The sequence below is a fragment of the Camelina sativa genome, chromosome 19 (genome assembly GCF_030686135.1).
Source record: "Camelina sativa cultivar CO46 ecotype springtype chromosome 19, ASM3068613v1".
Taxonomy (NCBI): Eukaryota; Viridiplantae; Streptophyta; class Magnoliopsida; order Brassicales; family Brassicaceae; genus Camelina; species Camelina sativa.
The window spans coordinates 6,165,228-6,181,410 of record NC_141898.1 but is presented as its reverse complement, the minus strand read 5'-3'; the positions used below and the strand labels follow the sequence as shown (position 1 = coordinate 6,181,410).

General features: G+C 37.1%; 2 protein-coding genes and 1 pseudogene across 9 annotated transcripts; 2 read left to right on the top strand and 1 right to left on the bottom strand.

Annotated features, from left to right (window-relative positions):
• The first annotated feature begins 5,296 nt into the window (after positions 1-5,296).
• On the top strand, positions 5,297-6,141 carry LOC104765161 (PRA1 family protein F3 pseudogene; annotated as a pseudogene).
• Positions 6,142-6,412: 271 nt separating this feature from the next.
• LOC104765160 (uncharacterized) lies at positions 6,413-8,497 on the top strand. 4 transcript variants are annotated; one of them, XR_015590943.1, is made up of 11 exons: positions 6,417-6,706; positions 6,820-6,882; positions 6,978-7,059; positions 7,135-7,209; positions 7,294-7,363; positions 7,460-7,502; positions 7,654-7,769; positions 7,896-7,965; positions 8,034-8,116; positions 8,236-8,370; positions 8,464-8,497. XR_015590943.1 is itself a non-coding variant. In XM_010488836.3 (10 exons), the coding sequence occupies exons 1-10, from the start codon at positions 6,488-6,490 to the stop codon at positions 8,264-8,266; spliced, it is 855 nt and encodes a 284-aa protein (XP_010487138.1). In that variant the 5' UTR covers positions 6,413-6,487; the 3' UTR covers positions 8,267-8,493. The 4 variants fall into 4 exon arrangements, 2 of the variants coding, with proteins under 2 accessions (XP_010487138.1, XP_010487139.1); XR_763838.3 differs by having other exon boundaries at positions 7,291-7,363; XM_010488836.3 differs by having other exon boundaries at positions 6,413-6,706; positions 7,291-7,363; positions 8,236-8,493.
• Positions 8,498-8,979: 482 nt separating this feature from the next.
• Positions 8,980-13,626, bottom strand: LOC147920240 (inactive protein kinase SELMODRAFT_444075-like). 5 transcript variants are annotated; one of them, XM_087501701.1, is made up of 10 exons: positions 13,295-13,626; positions 11,972-12,747; positions 11,714-11,880; positions 11,519-11,613; positions 10,396-11,408; positions 10,158-10,318; positions 9,974-10,050; positions 9,739-9,886; positions 9,519-9,668; positions 8,980-9,418 (listed from the first exon to the last, which is right to left on the bottom strand). In XM_087501701.1, exons 2-10 carry the CDS (start codon positions 12,156-12,158, stop codon positions 9,182-9,184), a joined length of 2,235 nt encoding a protein of 744 aa, XP_087357827.1. In that variant the 5' UTR covers positions 12,159-12,747; positions 13,295-13,626; the 3' UTR covers positions 8,980-9,181. The 5 variants fall into 5 exon arrangements, with proteins under 5 accessions (XP_087357827.1, XP_087357828.1, XP_087357831.1 ...); XM_087501702.1 differs by having other exon boundaries at positions 13,192-13,562; XM_087501705.1 differs by having other exon boundaries at positions 13,111-13,457.
• Between the last annotated feature and the right edge of the window lie 2,557 nt (positions 13,627-16,183).

The window sequence follows — 16,183 nt, the reverse complement described above, 5'->3', positions numbered from 1 at the left end:
AGAATACCAAATTCCAAGATCAACAGTTCCTTTAACGTACTTGATAATTCGCTTGACTGCTTCAAGATGAGACTGTTTAGGTTTTGACTGATACCTTGCACATATACCCACACTGTAACTCAAGTCTGGCCTACTAGCGGTAAGATATCAATCATCCCTCTATATTGCTTGACATCTACATCCTTGCCATCAACATCTCTTGATAGTTTCAAAGTAGTACTCATAGGTATCACAGCTTCTTTGCACTTATCCATCTGGAACTTTTTAGAAGTTGTCTAGCATAGGTACTTTGTGAAATAAAAATACCTTGTTCTGATTGTGTAATCTGCAACCCAAGTAAATACTTTAATTTTCCAACCAGACTCATCTCAAATTCTTGTGTCATACAACTCACAAACCTATCTACCAACTCCTTTGAAGTACTTCCAAAGATAATGTCATCCACATAAATTTGAACCATCATGATATCATCACCTTGTTCCAAAATAAACAGAGTCTTGTCCACACTTCCTCTGTTATAGTTTTGTTCCATAAGAAAACTAGTCAGCCTTTCATACCAAGCTCTTGGAGCCTGCTTCAATCCATAAAAAGCTTTTTTTAACTTGTACACATATTTAGGCTTAACTGAATCTTCAAAACCCTTAGGTTGATCAACATATATTTCTTCTTGTAAGATCCCATTTAAAAAAGCACTTTTGACATCTATCTGGTATACCTTGAAATTCAGGATATAAGCCGTACCCAAAAACAATCTAATTGATTCAAGTCTTGCTACTGGAGCAAATGTCTCTTCAAAGTCCACTCCTTCGATCTGAGTATACCCTTGTACAACCAACCTTGCTTTATTTCGAACCACAACTCCACTCTCATCAATATTGTTTTTGAAAATCCATTTAGTCCCAATGATATTCACATCTACTGGTCTACGAACCAGCTCCCAAACATCATTACGCTCAAACTGTTCTAGTTCTTACTCCAAGGCAATTATCCAGAAATCATCTTGAACAACTTCTATGTGATTCTTTGGTTCAATCATTGACACAAAACACTCAAAGTAGACAGTTTCTAGTGTTGCATAATAACTAGTCATCTTTTTAAAATCAATCTGAACTCCTCTAGTCTTCATTCCTTCATTTATGTTTCCAATAACATCTAATGCAGAATGATTCTTGTGTACTTGTTTTGTTTCTTCAGATTTTGGAACACGATCAGAGATGTCTAGTCCAGAATCTTCATTTTGCCCTTCAGTAATACTTACTTGTTCTGCATCACTGTCTGAATCAACATTATCTCTTAAAGCAACATACCGATCATCAAACACCACATTCACTGATTCCATAATAATCCCTGTGCGTTTGTTAAATACCCTAAATGTTGTACTACTCTCAGCATAGCCAAGAAATATCCCTTCATCACTTCTTGAATCAAATTTCCCAAGATAATCCTTGTCATTCAAAATATAGCATTTGCACCCAAAAACATGAAAGTAGCTCAAATTTGGTGTTTTTCCTTTCCACAATTCGTAAGGAGTCTTTGTTGTATCTCTTCTTACATAGACTCTGTTAACTATGTAGCATGATGTGTTCAATGCTTCAGCCCAAAACTTCTTAGGAACCTGATTTCCATGGATCATTGCTCTTGCCATTTCTTGAAGAGTTCTATTCTTTCTTTCTACCACACCATTCTGTTGAGGAGTTCTTGGAGCTGAAAACTGATGTGAAATCCCATGATGTTCACAAAATTCTTTCATAGACTCGTTTTGGAATTCTCCACCATGGTCACTTCGGATTCTCTTGATTCCACCCCTTTCATTGAGCAACTGTAAAGCCAAAATATTAAAGCTATCAACTGTATTTGACTTCTCTCGAATAAAACGAACCCAAGTATATCTGGAAAAATCATCTACTAGCACAAATACATATTTCTTCCCAGCCAAACTGTCAACTTGCATTGGTCCCATCAAATCCATATGAACCAGATCTAGAACTGATTTTGACTGTACTTCCGGAACCTTCTTATGCTGAATTTTGACTTGTTTTCCTTGATTACAAGGTCCACATACCATATTCTCCTCTCCTTTAAGTTTAGGTACTCCTCGAATAAATTCTTTATTGACAAGAGTGATTAAGTTCCTTATATTCATATGACCTAGTCGTTGATGCCAGAGATCTATACTGCCTTGAGCACTAAAACATTTGAACGAATTTCTCTGCCACATGTAGCAATTGTTCCCTGACCTTACACCATAAAGCTTGACATTGCCTGATTCATCAACCGCTTTGCAGTCTATTTTTGTAAACATAACTGTCAAGCCTTCATCACATAACTGACTGATACTTATCAAATTCGCTCGCAGTCCTTGTACCAGGTAGACATTTACTAGTTGTGGAAGTTCTGTATCACGTGTTGTACCTTTACCTTGAATGTAACCATTACTTCCATCTCCAAAGGTTATTGTGCCTCCTTTCAGTTTCTTAATATTTTACAAATTACTCTTAGTTCCTGTTATATGCCTTGAACACCCACTATCAAAGAACCAAGGCTCAGAGTCTTCTTGTTCCTCAGTAATCATAACCATGTTGCACCTAAATCCTGATGATATTGCTTCTGTTTGATACAGATTATTCTTCTTCATCCAAACCTGTCTCTTAAATCCATTCCAGAAAAATCTCCCTTGTCGCTTTAAACTATAGACTCTTTCCCAGAATTTAGAGCAATAATGTTTATAGTGTCCAAATTTTCCACAAAAATAGCAGCCTGAAGACTTCTCAGATGCGGATGTTGAAGCTTTCAAATCAGAGTGATGCACTCCAGCAGTAACAAATTTCATTGTTGTTTTCTTGTCTCCTTGGTTCTCAATAAAACCCAACCTTCTATGAGTTTTCTCAGTTCTTCCATAGCTTAAAATCTTATCAAGTTGCTTCGTTCCTGCAAACATGTGAATTTTTCTGTATTGCTGATCGAGTTCAGATTGAAGTTCTGTGGATTTCTTCTTCTCTTTAATTAATTCTTCCTCAAGCTTGTCTGCTTTTGCGGATAACACCAACTTTTCTTTCATTAAATCCACAGATTCCTTAGCAATCTTCTTTTCGTCCACCAAATTATTGTATAGTGATTTGATCACAGCTTCAAGATGAAGTTTTTCTTTGATTAAGTCTTGATTTTCCTTCCCTAAGGTAATGAGTGTTCCTCGGACTTCCTTGTAACTTTGAACAATATCAAGAACTTCCTCATCTTCTGATTCAGAATCTGTTACCTCTACTCGATTCTCAAATTCAGTAATCCCCACCATTGCTACTAGATTCATGAGTTCTTCTTCGCTACTGCTACCATCATCTGAATCATCTTCAATACTTATCATAGACTTCTCTTTCTTGTGTTTAAGGTTACTCACACATCCCTCCTGTGTATGTCATGTACCTCTGCAAATAGTGCACTTTGCATCTTGAAGCTTAATCGTTGGACACTCACGAATGAAATGTCCAAACCCTTTGCACTCATCACATTGCATATCAGCCTTCTTATCTTCACTGGTCTTTTTGAATACTCCAGTCTTTTTTTTGTGAATTACCTTGTTCTATTCTTCTTAAAGCATGATCAAATCTTCTTACTAATAAACTCACAACATCTTCTTCTCCTTGATCTGATGTGTCTCTGTTAACCGTTAAAGCTATACCTTTTGGTTTCTTAATTCCATTAAGCTCCATCTCTTGAGCTTGCAGCATTCCAACCACTTCACCATAACTGAGACTGTCTAGATCATGAGAAACAGTTAGTGCAGTCTTGTATCCCGTGAACCTTGAAGGAAGACACCTTAGAAATTTCTTGACCAGCTTCTGATCCTTATAAGTCTTTCCAAGAGTTAATGCTTCCTGAGCTAATGCACTTAACTTTGAACTAAATTTTGATATTGATTCGTGTTCTTCCATCCTTAGATTTTCGAACCGTGAAGCCAGCATGTCTTTTCTTGAGCTTTGCACTTTTGTGGTTCCTTCATATTGGATTTGTAAAATATCCCAAGCTTCTTTAGCAGTTTCACACCCCTGAATTAGATCAAACTGCTTCCTTCCTACACTGCAATGAATAGCACTCAATGCTCTTGAATTGTACTTGGATTTCTTTTGTTCTTCATCAGTCCAATCGGCTTCGGGTTTGGGAGTTCACTTGCCTGACTCGTCCTTGATCGTCGGTTCCTCCCACTTTTCCAGAACAGTCTTCAAAGCAAGACGATCAATACCTCCTATGATAGATTTGATCCTTGATTTCCAAAACCCATAGTTTCCATCATCCAAGACAACTTTGTTATTGTTGATCAGATCTCCGTAGCTTTCCATCTTGTCCGCAAAATCTCACATGTAGTAATCCGAACAAGTGTCGCTCTGATACCAATTGAAAGTGTGAGAACTTATGATCTGAACAATGAAACAATGATTTCTTTAAACTCTCTTTTGATTGATAGAAAATCTATTTACAAGTTTGTTCTAAACAATTTTCTAATATCTCAAAACTCTCTTAAAGAAACCTCAAGCTCTTTCTAAGTTCTTAGCTCTTCTATTTTAAAGACTAAAACTTAGTAGCTATGTAACTTTCTCTTGTTTGTGCTAAGGCTTACAATCAGCCTTTGCACCCTATTTATAGAACTAGGTCTATGCCACACAATGGCAAACTACCTATTCTAATCATAATAGGAATTGGACAATTTCCTTTTTTCTTTAACAATTAAGAAATTTCCCACTTTTTTCATGTTTACATTCCTATCGTAAACATGAAGCTCTTTAATCTTCTAGAAGCTTCTTGGGTCTTCTAATCCTGTGTAAATCTTCCAGCTTTATAATTGCCGACATAAATAGCTCGATACTCTGTTCTTGTACTAGTGTTGAGTCCTTCTGAAGTAGTTCATCCTCTTGTTCAAATGTTGCATCTTCAAACAGTACGATCTTTACAACATCTATCAACCTTCATTCAGTCATTCTCATCCTCCATAATATTGTCAACTCAACTCAAACACTAGAAGACGTGGCGATCAAGTTTTGTAATTCCTCCAACTTCATATTCCAAGAACACGTATTTCAGACATTGACCAAATTGAATTAATTCCTCACGCTACATTATTGTAATAATTTTATCACAAATCTCTGTCAAAAAATATCTCGATCTAATGTTTTTTTTATCATTAGCATGATCTAATTAATTTGTCTGTTTGACAAAAAAAAATGTTTTGACAAAAAAAAAATAATTAAATTGTCTGTTATATTCTATAAGCAAATGTGTACCAATATCATCAATTCAAGAGACCTTCCGTATATGTATACATATATATAGTCCAAAGTCCAAACTATAAACTAGAACAGTCTTTTAAGTTATTTCCATTTAGTCCTCTTATTCAATAATGTCGAACTTCATATTAAAAAAAGATTTGACGAACGACGGCGCAGTTCCGACGTCGTCTCATGGACTTCCGTTAGTGGATCTAGACTCCATCTCACACACCAAGCAACGTATCAAAGACGGGCTCGCCACGCGCCGTCCATGGAAAGTAATGTTCGATTTCCACTCCATGGGGCTACCTCACGGCGTCTCCGATGCTTTCTCAAGAATCAAGACGAATCTCGCTTACTTCCGTAGTAACTACGCAATCGTCGTCTTGAACGTCATATTCTTCAGCCTGATCTGGCATCCGACCTCGCTCTTCCTCTTCGGGGGCTTGCTTCTCCTCTGGATCTTTCTTTATTTCTTCCGTGACGAGCCTCTCAAGTTGTTCCGATTTCAGATCGACGATCGGGTCGTCCTGATTGTTCTGTCCGTGATAACCGTCGCTTGTCTTATGTTGTTCACCGACGCGACGTTTAATATTGTTGCGGCGTTAATGGCCGGAGCTGTGTTGGTTCTGATCCATGCGGCGGTTAGGAGGACGGAGGATCTTTTCTTGGATGAAGAGGCCGCGACGACGACTTAGACTTCAGGGTTTACGTCATACCCTTCGTCTTAAATCTATTTGCTAATCTCGAACTTTATGTATATTATATTGTTTTGGATCATCTTATTTGAATTTTTATTGGTGTGAGTTTGGTTTGAGACTCTCTTTCTCGGTTTCGACTTTTGAGTTTCTTTAATTGGGTGGATAAGAGTTTGATTTGCACAGTTCTAAACTTTGACAACTTCGTTAGTATAATCGAAAGACTCATGAAAAAGAATCTCGTAAATAAAAAATAGGAATCGATGAGGCCATGAAAAATCTCTATCAATATTCAATACAAAAAAGTTTTAGCTTCAAATAGAAGTTGACAAGTTGTAGCTTAAACAATTTGGAGCCAAAAACATACCAGTTGTTAAAGTTTGAATATTAATGGGCTTTTCGTTAGGCCCAATAGTAAGAGCTCGTTTTGAAGGGATGCCAATTTAACAGTGTGTGTGTCATACATCTACACGTCAGCTTCCTTCGCCGGCGATTATTACAATCGTCAACCTCGCCGCCGGCCAGAGATTAATGGCGTATCACCAACCGTTCGATCCTTACCACGTCTATCTACCTCATTCTCATCCACATCCTCTTCCGCCACAGTTCCCCGACGAACCCGGGGCGATTAACACGCTCTTTGTCTCTGGCTTGCCTAACGATGTTAAGGCTCGTGAGATCCACAATCTCTTCCGCCGCCGTCACGGATTCGAGTCTTGTCAGCTCAAGTACACTGGACGCGGTGATCAGGTTCTCTAATTTACTCCTCCAATTTCTGTTTTTGATTTCCATTTTTAGGAATTTATGATTCTATCTATCAATGTTGAGCTTTCTGAAATCAGCTCTTTTACTGGTTATGTCAGGTTGTGGCGTTTGCAACATTCACGAGTCATGGGTTCGCTATGGCTGCATTGAGTGAACTAAATGTAAGCTTCACTTCGATCGATGTGTTGACTCTTTTGGTGATGGTTGTTACATTATATTCTGAAAAGGTCTTGTGTACATTGTGTACTGTGTTTAGGGTGTGAAGTTTGATCCTCAAACAGGATCCACTCTACATATAGAACTAGCTAGATCAAACTCTAGAAGAAAAGAAAGACCAGGTATTTTTAGACTTTACTCTCTTCTTGCTATTGAGGTAGTGTGGTAGAGACATAATGAACCGTCTGTGTGGATAGGAAGTGGGCCTTATGTTGTGATTGATAACAGAAACAAGAAACCGTCTAAGTCTCAGGATGACCAGAGTGATGAAGGTAATGTTCTGGTTACCTTGTCGATTCCGAATTTTCTTTATGTATGCTTTTTGTTTCTGAATGATCTTTGAATACATTTAGTAGATAGCGATCCTGATGAGGCGCAGGAACCTGGTAGTAGCGGTTCTCCAAAGGAAAACGATAATTCCAAAAGGTTGAAAAATGATTATTTAGTAGGCTGGTTTTGTAGTCTTCTATGTCAAAAGCAGTTGACTAATGCCAACCAACTGATTTCGTTGTTAATTTACAGTGAAGCGGAATCTGATCAAGATAGTAAGGCACCATCTGCTAATGTAAGTACTGTACAAGCCAAATCTAATCTTTCAACCTGTTGCTATCTCTCTTTCTCTAATTTGTTGAAGATTTAAGAAATGTTATTTATTACTATAAGGTACTTCCATATAAACTTGTTTATTTCAGTAGCTTATTGACGCATTTCTACAGGGGCATTTGGAAAAAGCATGTGAAGGAAGTTTTGGTGCTCGACCATGTTCAACCTTGTTTATAGCTAATCTAGGGCCTAATTGTACAGAAGAGGAACTTAAACAACTTCTATCTAGGTAAACTTGTGCAATTGCTTAAAAGTTAAAACCTATAGCATCAAGATTTGCAGATTTCTTCAAAACTCATTGTATTTTGCCTTTCAAAAAAAAAAAGAAGATTGAACTGAATTCGTTTCCTTACAGATATCCTGGTTTCAATATCATGAAAATCAGAGCAAGAGGTGGAATGCCAGTTGCTTTTGCTGATTTTGAGGTATAAGTTGTTTATGCATTCTTATAATTTTGTCTTGCAGTCTGTATTCTTACTCTCAGCAATAACAGGAAATCGAGCAAGCTACTGATGTCATGAATGAACTTCAAGGGTACCTCTTATCCTCTTCAGACCGAGGCGGCATGCATATAGAGTAAGAGTAGTTTTTCTTACATTATATTGATTAGTTTAAATTTGACAGTCTGCCTGATTATTACACTCATGGCTATTAGAGCTAACCAAAGTTCACACTCTGTTTATTAATTCTTCTAGATATGCAAGATCGAAGATGAGGAAACAGTAAAGATTTTCGCAACCCTAGAGTAGAGTCTCACTTCTCGTAATGTACCACATGCCAATAGTATTCTCTTCTGAAAACGAGATAGAGATCATAAGCAATTGAGAGCTGTATGTCTTATTTGAAATTTCCCCTGACTATTTGTTCTCATGAATTTGGATCTACTTCTACGCTGAATCTTACTTCGAGATATATGTGTACAGATATTTATTCAAAACTCCAAAAAATTTCTATTAAGACCTCTAAAGATGTATAATAAGCACACAGAAGATTTTAAATGGGGATGGAGACAGACAATCAGCCATTGTCATAATCCAGTGAGTAAACATCCATGGAACGTCATTTAATCACTGCCCCACCAGTCCAAGACATTTTTGGGCGTTTCTTGTGTGTTTTAAATTTGAGAAAATTGTTAATTGGTGATGCGGATAAGTAGAAAAGATACCCTGGACCCTATGCAAGTATGCATCACTGTTGTAACAGGCAAAGTCAGATTCAGATTCAGACCTAACTTCTTTCTCTCTCTCTCCCTCTCCCTCTCATGTATCATTATTACATTTTGGAGACTTCCAAATTCCAATGTCGATACCGTGGGAGTAAGGAAAAAAGCCTTCTCATTGTTTTGTTTTCTCATGTTCCTCTCTCTCCTCTGCAGGACAATTCTGTTGACTCTTCAAAACCAATAATTCAAATTCGAAAGAAGAAAAGGCCTCTTGTTGTTTTGTGCTTTTAACAATTTCAAATTCCTTGATAAACATATTTAGGCATTTAGCAACTGTTTTTGCATCTTACCCCGCTATACAAACAAAAAATTGCTGTGTTGCCAGCTTTGGACCAACATTACTCAAAACAGGGGACCTTACTAAAATACCCTATTAACTAAACTTTTCATAAAAAACAGTAACTCAGCTGTCTTGATCTTTAGTATTGCTTGTTGTTGTGGTTTAGTTCAAACCTCTGACTTCTTTCTCTCTCCCTCAAAGCTAGTCTTGGCGTTTCAATAGAAAGCCTTTCACTGAACATGTCCGAACCATCATTTGTTACGTGACCACTGTAATGATCCGCCCAGAACCGCCCGCTTCTGTTGCCTGCATCTGAACCTGGTGTTGATGCATAGTTTCCATCCATTATCATATCTCCTTCCAGTATACGCAACACCTTCATTATTGACCAGATGTCTTTTAGTATCATCAGAAAAATTAAATTGAATGATCCGAATGAGACTGAAAAAATGATTTCAAGGGGTTCTTTTGATTACCTGAGACATGCGTGGCCTCAAAAGTGGATCTCTCCGTATGCACAATGAAGCTGCATGAAGCATACAAATGACCTCACTTTCTACAAAATGGTTGCCAAGCCTCGGATCGGTAAGTTCATCTACCGCATATTCTTCTAGTAGCGGACGTGCCTGAGATAACAACAATCATCAGTTCTATCACTTATTACTTTGCTGAAAAATTAAGATATGAATTTTTTACCCATTCAGTGAGGCATTGCTGGCCTTTCGGCCTGGAGATATCAATGGCTTTGCGGCCAGTTACTAGCTCAACTAGAACAACCCCAAACGAGTAGACATCGGCTTTTTCTGTGATTTGCCCACTTTGAGCATATTCTGGGGCTAAGTAGCTACACACCAACAAAGTACTTTCCTTTAGCAATAGAAAAATTGTTCAAGTAGAAGGAAGAAAACTATAAATTTAGTTGATGTCTCACCCGAACGTTCCTATCACTCGTGTATCTACACCCAGTTCTCCATCAGGCTGCCATCTCGCTAGGCCAAAATCTCCAACCTGATAACATTATGAAGGAAACTCAGGACGAAGCATATGTAAACAGACACACAGTTTAAAGCATGTGCTGTTACAATGAATGAGCAAAGCAATATTTATATACATACCAGTGGCTCATTATCATGAGTGATGAGGATGTTGTTCGGACGCATGTCTCGGTGGACAATACAGCCAACTCTGCATTCTTCGTGAAGATACCGAAGACCTCTAGCAGCTCCAACGGCAATCTTTTGCCGTGCTGACCATTCCAGAGTTTCCTTTTGGCGACCTAGATAAGAGCTTGACACTAAGCAAACACATTTTCTACCACAAAGAGTTCAAATGGGAAATTCTAGGGAACATTACCATATAGATGGGAATCAAGTGAACCGTTGCATATGTATTCGTAGACCAGGAGCCGTCTGCTGTCTTCAATGCAGAAACCAATTAGCATAACGACATTTCTATGCTGAGCACAGCTGAGAACTTCCACTTCGGAGCAAAACTCTACATCTCCCTGAGAACTGGCCAGTTTGTGTTGCTTCACTGCAACTACCTGACCTTCCGGTAGCACACCACGATGAACAGATCCATAACCACCTTCAGCCAAAAAGTTAGCCTGTGAAAACCCACCTGTTGCAAGCTCTAACTCTGCGTATGAAAACAGCCTTGGAGGTTTCCCAAATACTGGTGCCTTGTGCTGGCAGATAGAACAGAGAGGAGGAGGACCAGGGGGAGCACTTCGAGAGAGTGATATTGCATCTCTTAGGCTTCCACTAAATTCCATATCAATCCTTCGACTAGACGACAAGCCAGCTTCTACATCAAGTTTAGAGAACTTTTCAAGCAAGGCTTTTGTAGTGGAAATTTGTGCCCTATCATCATTTTTCCATAGGCTATCTTCAGCCTCCTGCGATGACTGGCGATGGTTGCTAATATATTCTGATATCCATGGCTGAAATCTCATACTCGTCGACGCTAATGACTGATTTTCACTCTCCGTTTCAGCGCCAGAATCATCATCATTTTCCTTGATAACCAATGATCCATCCTTCTTCATGTATCCGTTCATTCCCAGTGTGAAAAAAGGTGAAGTTCCCGGATCAGAGCTCGACACTGATGAAGTCCCCGCTTCTGTACTTGTGAATGGTGTCCCCAGCTCAGGGCTGCTAGTAGGAGTTACAGGTAGTCCTTTTGAGTTCTTGGCTTGTTTTTCAGACGCTGCTTCTGGTCCAGTTGGTAAAGGAGACTCTTTGTCAGCATCCTTCTTAGGCGATCCAACCAAGTTTAAGCGTAAAACTTTTGCCTGAGAACGCTTCATTACCACAATGTTACACTGTAATTCATCCATACACCGTTTCTCTTCCTGTTTGAGGTGTCTGCAAGACAAACCACACAGCACATATTAGTGAAAGTAAATTATAATTGTTTAACCCATCATTAAGAGATCTTCCCATATAACGGTCTTAGTATGAGAGTAGATTATTACTTGTCCAGTACTACCCAGTTTGCTTGGGCTTTCTTTGACTCAGAAGCAACTGCTCCGTAGGGTGATCCAGAAACAATCTTAATCTTGACATTTATCTTCAAAGCAAAACACAAACAACAAAATAGCATGAGAAACAACATGTGATGGTTTCACAGGATCATCATAGGTAAAACAAGCCTGCCTAGAGAAACCAACCTTATTGGGATCATATACATCGTGAAGCTGGAGAATCATTTGGGAACAAGTGTCAGTGAGATCACTCTTTATCTCAGGTAGTGCTTCAGAATGTGATTTCCGATGGCCACTTGCACAATCCCCAGCAAACATAGGGAAACTCCTAGTGAAACCCCAAAGCTTTCGTCCTACACATTCATCAGAAAGCAAATGAGAAAAAGGATCAATCAAGACCAGAACAAAAATGATAACAAAACAGCGACAAGAAAAAGTACAAACCAGAGTTGTGAGAAGGGACAACAACAATGAGGGTAATGCAATCCCCCGGCTGAACGACATGAGTCAAAGCCCAAATCAAGGCTGTCTTTGGAATCTCCCTAGAGGCTTTAACAGCCACAATAACCTTTTGAGCTCCATCAGATACAAGAGGCTTTTCCTGCTTCCCTCGCTTCTGAAGTCGACTCATTTGAAGATTACAATACCCCAGAAAGAAAGAAGAGAAGAGAGGAGAATGCAAAGAGATTTTCTTGACCCTGTTGTGTTTTCTCTTTAGAAGAAGAACACAATCCTCAGAGAAAACTGTACTTTGTTGGAGAGATAGATAAAAAAAAGGGCTGAATAGATTCTGGAAGATACCAAGTTTCTAGCTTTGCATTATTTTGAGAATGCCCCCACCAAGTTGGAAATCAAGACAAGAACCAAAGACTCTCTCACCTTTTGATTGCAGATGAATACAAAAAAACTCACAGACTTTGACAATACCTCTGCTCTCTACTTCTTCTTTTTTTTTTTTTTTTTTTACCACTTTCTCCAATGAATCACATGAAACTGAAAAAAGAACACAGTACCAAGAAAGATCCTTTCTTTTCTTCTGTCCACACACCCCAACGGATTCAGCTCCAAGATCCCAAAGAAAGATGCCTCAAATAGATTCCTTATCCTCTCAATTAATCCCCAAATCAATTGAATAACTTTATTGAATCTTCTTCCTTCTCTGTTGTCAAATCACTCATTTCTTCAAGTCAAAGCTATAAACAGCCTCTTTGATTTTGGATCTGACACAAAACAAAATAGACACTGTTTAGGAATTCTCTACCTTTATCAAGACAAAGACCACAAAAGAATCACTTAAAAAAAGCTATTCTCAACCTCAAAATTTCATCATCTGCAATATACAAAAGAAACAAAAAATCGCAATGGAGGAAGAAGATGAAAAACCTCGAAATCGAAATCCTTAATAATGAAAAAACACACAGAAACTAGAAGAAGAAGAGAACAAAAACGATTTGACTGAACCAAAAAGAAAAAAAAGGAAATTTTTTCGCAATAAACCAATACGAAGGGATGATAGATACAGAGAGAGAGAGAGAGATGTATAGATGATTTTAAGACATATTCAATTGTTATTAATCACTTACTGCCAGAGAGATACTAAATAATAATTTTACTATTACGCAGAACCACAGCTACAAAAAAAAATTCACCAGCGAAGCTCTCACATGAATTTCACCGCCATGAAAATAGATAGGAGACGATGGAGTGAGACCAGACGAGAAGAAGAAGAAGAGAACAGGAACAAAATTTTAGGGAAAGTGATCTTACCAGCAGAGCAGAAGCATTGGATTTTTTCAATAATTTAATTGTTTTTTTTTTTTGTCTGTCTTCAATTCAAGTAAGGGCTTCTTCTTCTTCTCCTTTCACATCAAAAAGCACGACTTCAGAGAGAAAGAGAGAGAGAGATAGTACTAATTTTGCTGCTGCTGCTGAGAGGTAGAAACTAGGAGATAACCGCGAAAATATGTTTAGGTTTTTTTTTCTTCACCCTCTAGTCCTATTTTTTAGTCTAATCTCTCTTCTCTTCTTATGTGTTGCTCTGTTTTGTAACTACTCTTCTCTTTATAATTAATAGTATCTCTTGTGTCTTTTCCAATGCTACTCCTTTTTTCATGTTTTAATGAAATATAAGTATAGATTATGTTATGTTTTAGCCTTTTTGAATAAATAAACTTATTATAATTATCTTAATTTAAACTTTGAATGATTTCAACTAAAAAGCTTTTGGGTTATTATTATTATCTAAGTATGTATTGACTTTTTAACTAAATATTAAAGATTAGGCTTTGGGAAACCACTATACCTTTATAGGTCCCAGTTTGACTATGGGACTAAATCTGAAAAGTGAAAACTCAAATTTTGTGAATTATATAACCACAAAAATGATCATAAACAAGTGATTAGCACGAAAAATGATCACAATCATAAACTCAAATCTCTCTAAATTTTTTTTTGTGTTACTTGTATTTTAGTTATTTTTACCCAGATTTATGTAAACAAGTGAATGTAAAATGATCACAATGAAATTGCTTTTTTCACATATCCCATATATACATAATGATATGAAAGATAGCCAGATTTGTTGTATTTAATGTTCGTTGCTAATTACACGTATTTGAATTTTGCTTAGCTCCAAAATTGCTTGAACTGAAAGATAGCCAATGTTGGTCTTTATACTTTTCTCCTTTACCAGTAGTTGTTACTTTGTTAGTACTTAGTATTATAGTATAGAATAGCTTATAAAGAACTCTTTAGTTTGAATTTAAACTTCTTCTTTTTTGTAGCTTTCTGACCATATACTTTAGTTTCTCCTAAATACCCTCTCGATCACCAAAATCCAAAATTATCAAATGTGACATAAACCAACGTTTTGTTACCTCGGGAAATGGAACATTTTGAATCAAATTTTTGAATCAAACGGAGTCTCCATCTCTAAACGTGATTTTTTAAAGAAGAAAACGTACATACTCTTTTTATAAATACCAATTTTCAAAGCTGACAAAAACAAGTACGTAGTCACACAGCCGACACATTTGATCAAATTTTGCAAGTTGGATTATTCAAAATTATATAACTATGGTCATGTAATTACAATAAATAATTGCTAACAACCATTCAAAACTAAAATAAACGAGGCAAACCTTACTTACTTCTTAATATAATAAAAATAAATCGAATTCTTTATAAAGAAACCTGTGATTGGCTATGCATGAATTCAAATAAAGTGGAATTCATCGGATCGGATTATATTAGACAATGTGAAAGTTAATTACAAGTATTCTAGTATGCAAGAGACAAAAAAAAGAGAGAGAGAGGAGATGGTCCAAAATGTGTAAGTATAGAACAGAGCACAATCACAGGTAGTTCAGGTTCGGTGTCATGTAGTAAACCTCCGTAGGTCCGTCCAACCCATACACCCTATCCCCCCTAATCATTATCTTTCTAATTCCACTCTTTTAAAAAATTTGTTTTCTCATTATTACAAATTTTAAATACTAAAATATTCAAATCATGTGGTCCTCTATGCAAATTTCCACACGACGCATGATCCCACGATAGTATATCTCTGAACACAAAATAAAATCTAATTCGATTTACAATTTTGGTTTTTCATCTTTTTGCAAAGATAGTTCGATAGTAATAGTTAGTTTGTTGTTTGAATCTGGTTAGTGTTGGAGAGTTGAGACAATTAATCTAGTTACGGGTTAATTATTATGGGTCCCAGAACGGTCCTTCCACGTAAGCTCTGTCGCCGTCACGGGACACAACATCAACGGCGGCCAATGCCGTCCCAGCTGCAATCAGTCTCCTCCTGTCACACTAGCAGCCACACACATTAACTATATACACTTCTTCTTTTTTTTTGTTTTTCAGACTATCAACAAGTCCAAACAACTATACACGTAATCGTAACACTATGTATAGGTCTAAAGTCTAAACTATAGTGTATTATTTAGTTGATCGTTGGTGAAATATTATGAGTTCTTCAAAATAATAATTAAAAATATTATAATAACGACAACGTTTACTGGCGTTTTTTTATAGGGTAGGTGCCGGCATGAGCATGTATGATGTACGCAAAGACAAAGAACTTAATTAATTAGTGGGAGGAGTTTACTCAAAACTTCGTAGTAATTAAACTGACGTTAAAAATAGAAGAAGTATTAACCATCTATCTCTCTAATCAATTCGTGAAAAGTACTTAAATTGAGGACGAATAAAATACATATATTTTCTAGTTTTCGTTTGAATCAAAGCTTTATAAATAGTTCATATTCATATTCTATATGCAACAAATATTTGAATTTTGATACGGAACAAAGTATGCTAATTATCCCATTTTTCAAAGCGGTCCATTGTCTCATGTTTTCGAGTCCTCGACCCATATTATTATTAAGGGAAAACGGCCAATTCCCCCCAAACAATGTTACTTTATCGACTCCATCCATAAAACTTTCTTTTGTGCCTACGTCCCCATGGATTATATTAAAATTTGAATTCTTTGCACGAACTATGATAATCCGGCAAATACCCACAAAGTAGAAAGAAAGTCTCTAAAAGAATCAAGGAGAGAAATGAGTCACCACAAAAGAAGAAAAGCAAGGGAAATGAGCTCAAAGTTACTAGAGAAAAGAGAATGCATTGTAGAAGATGTGG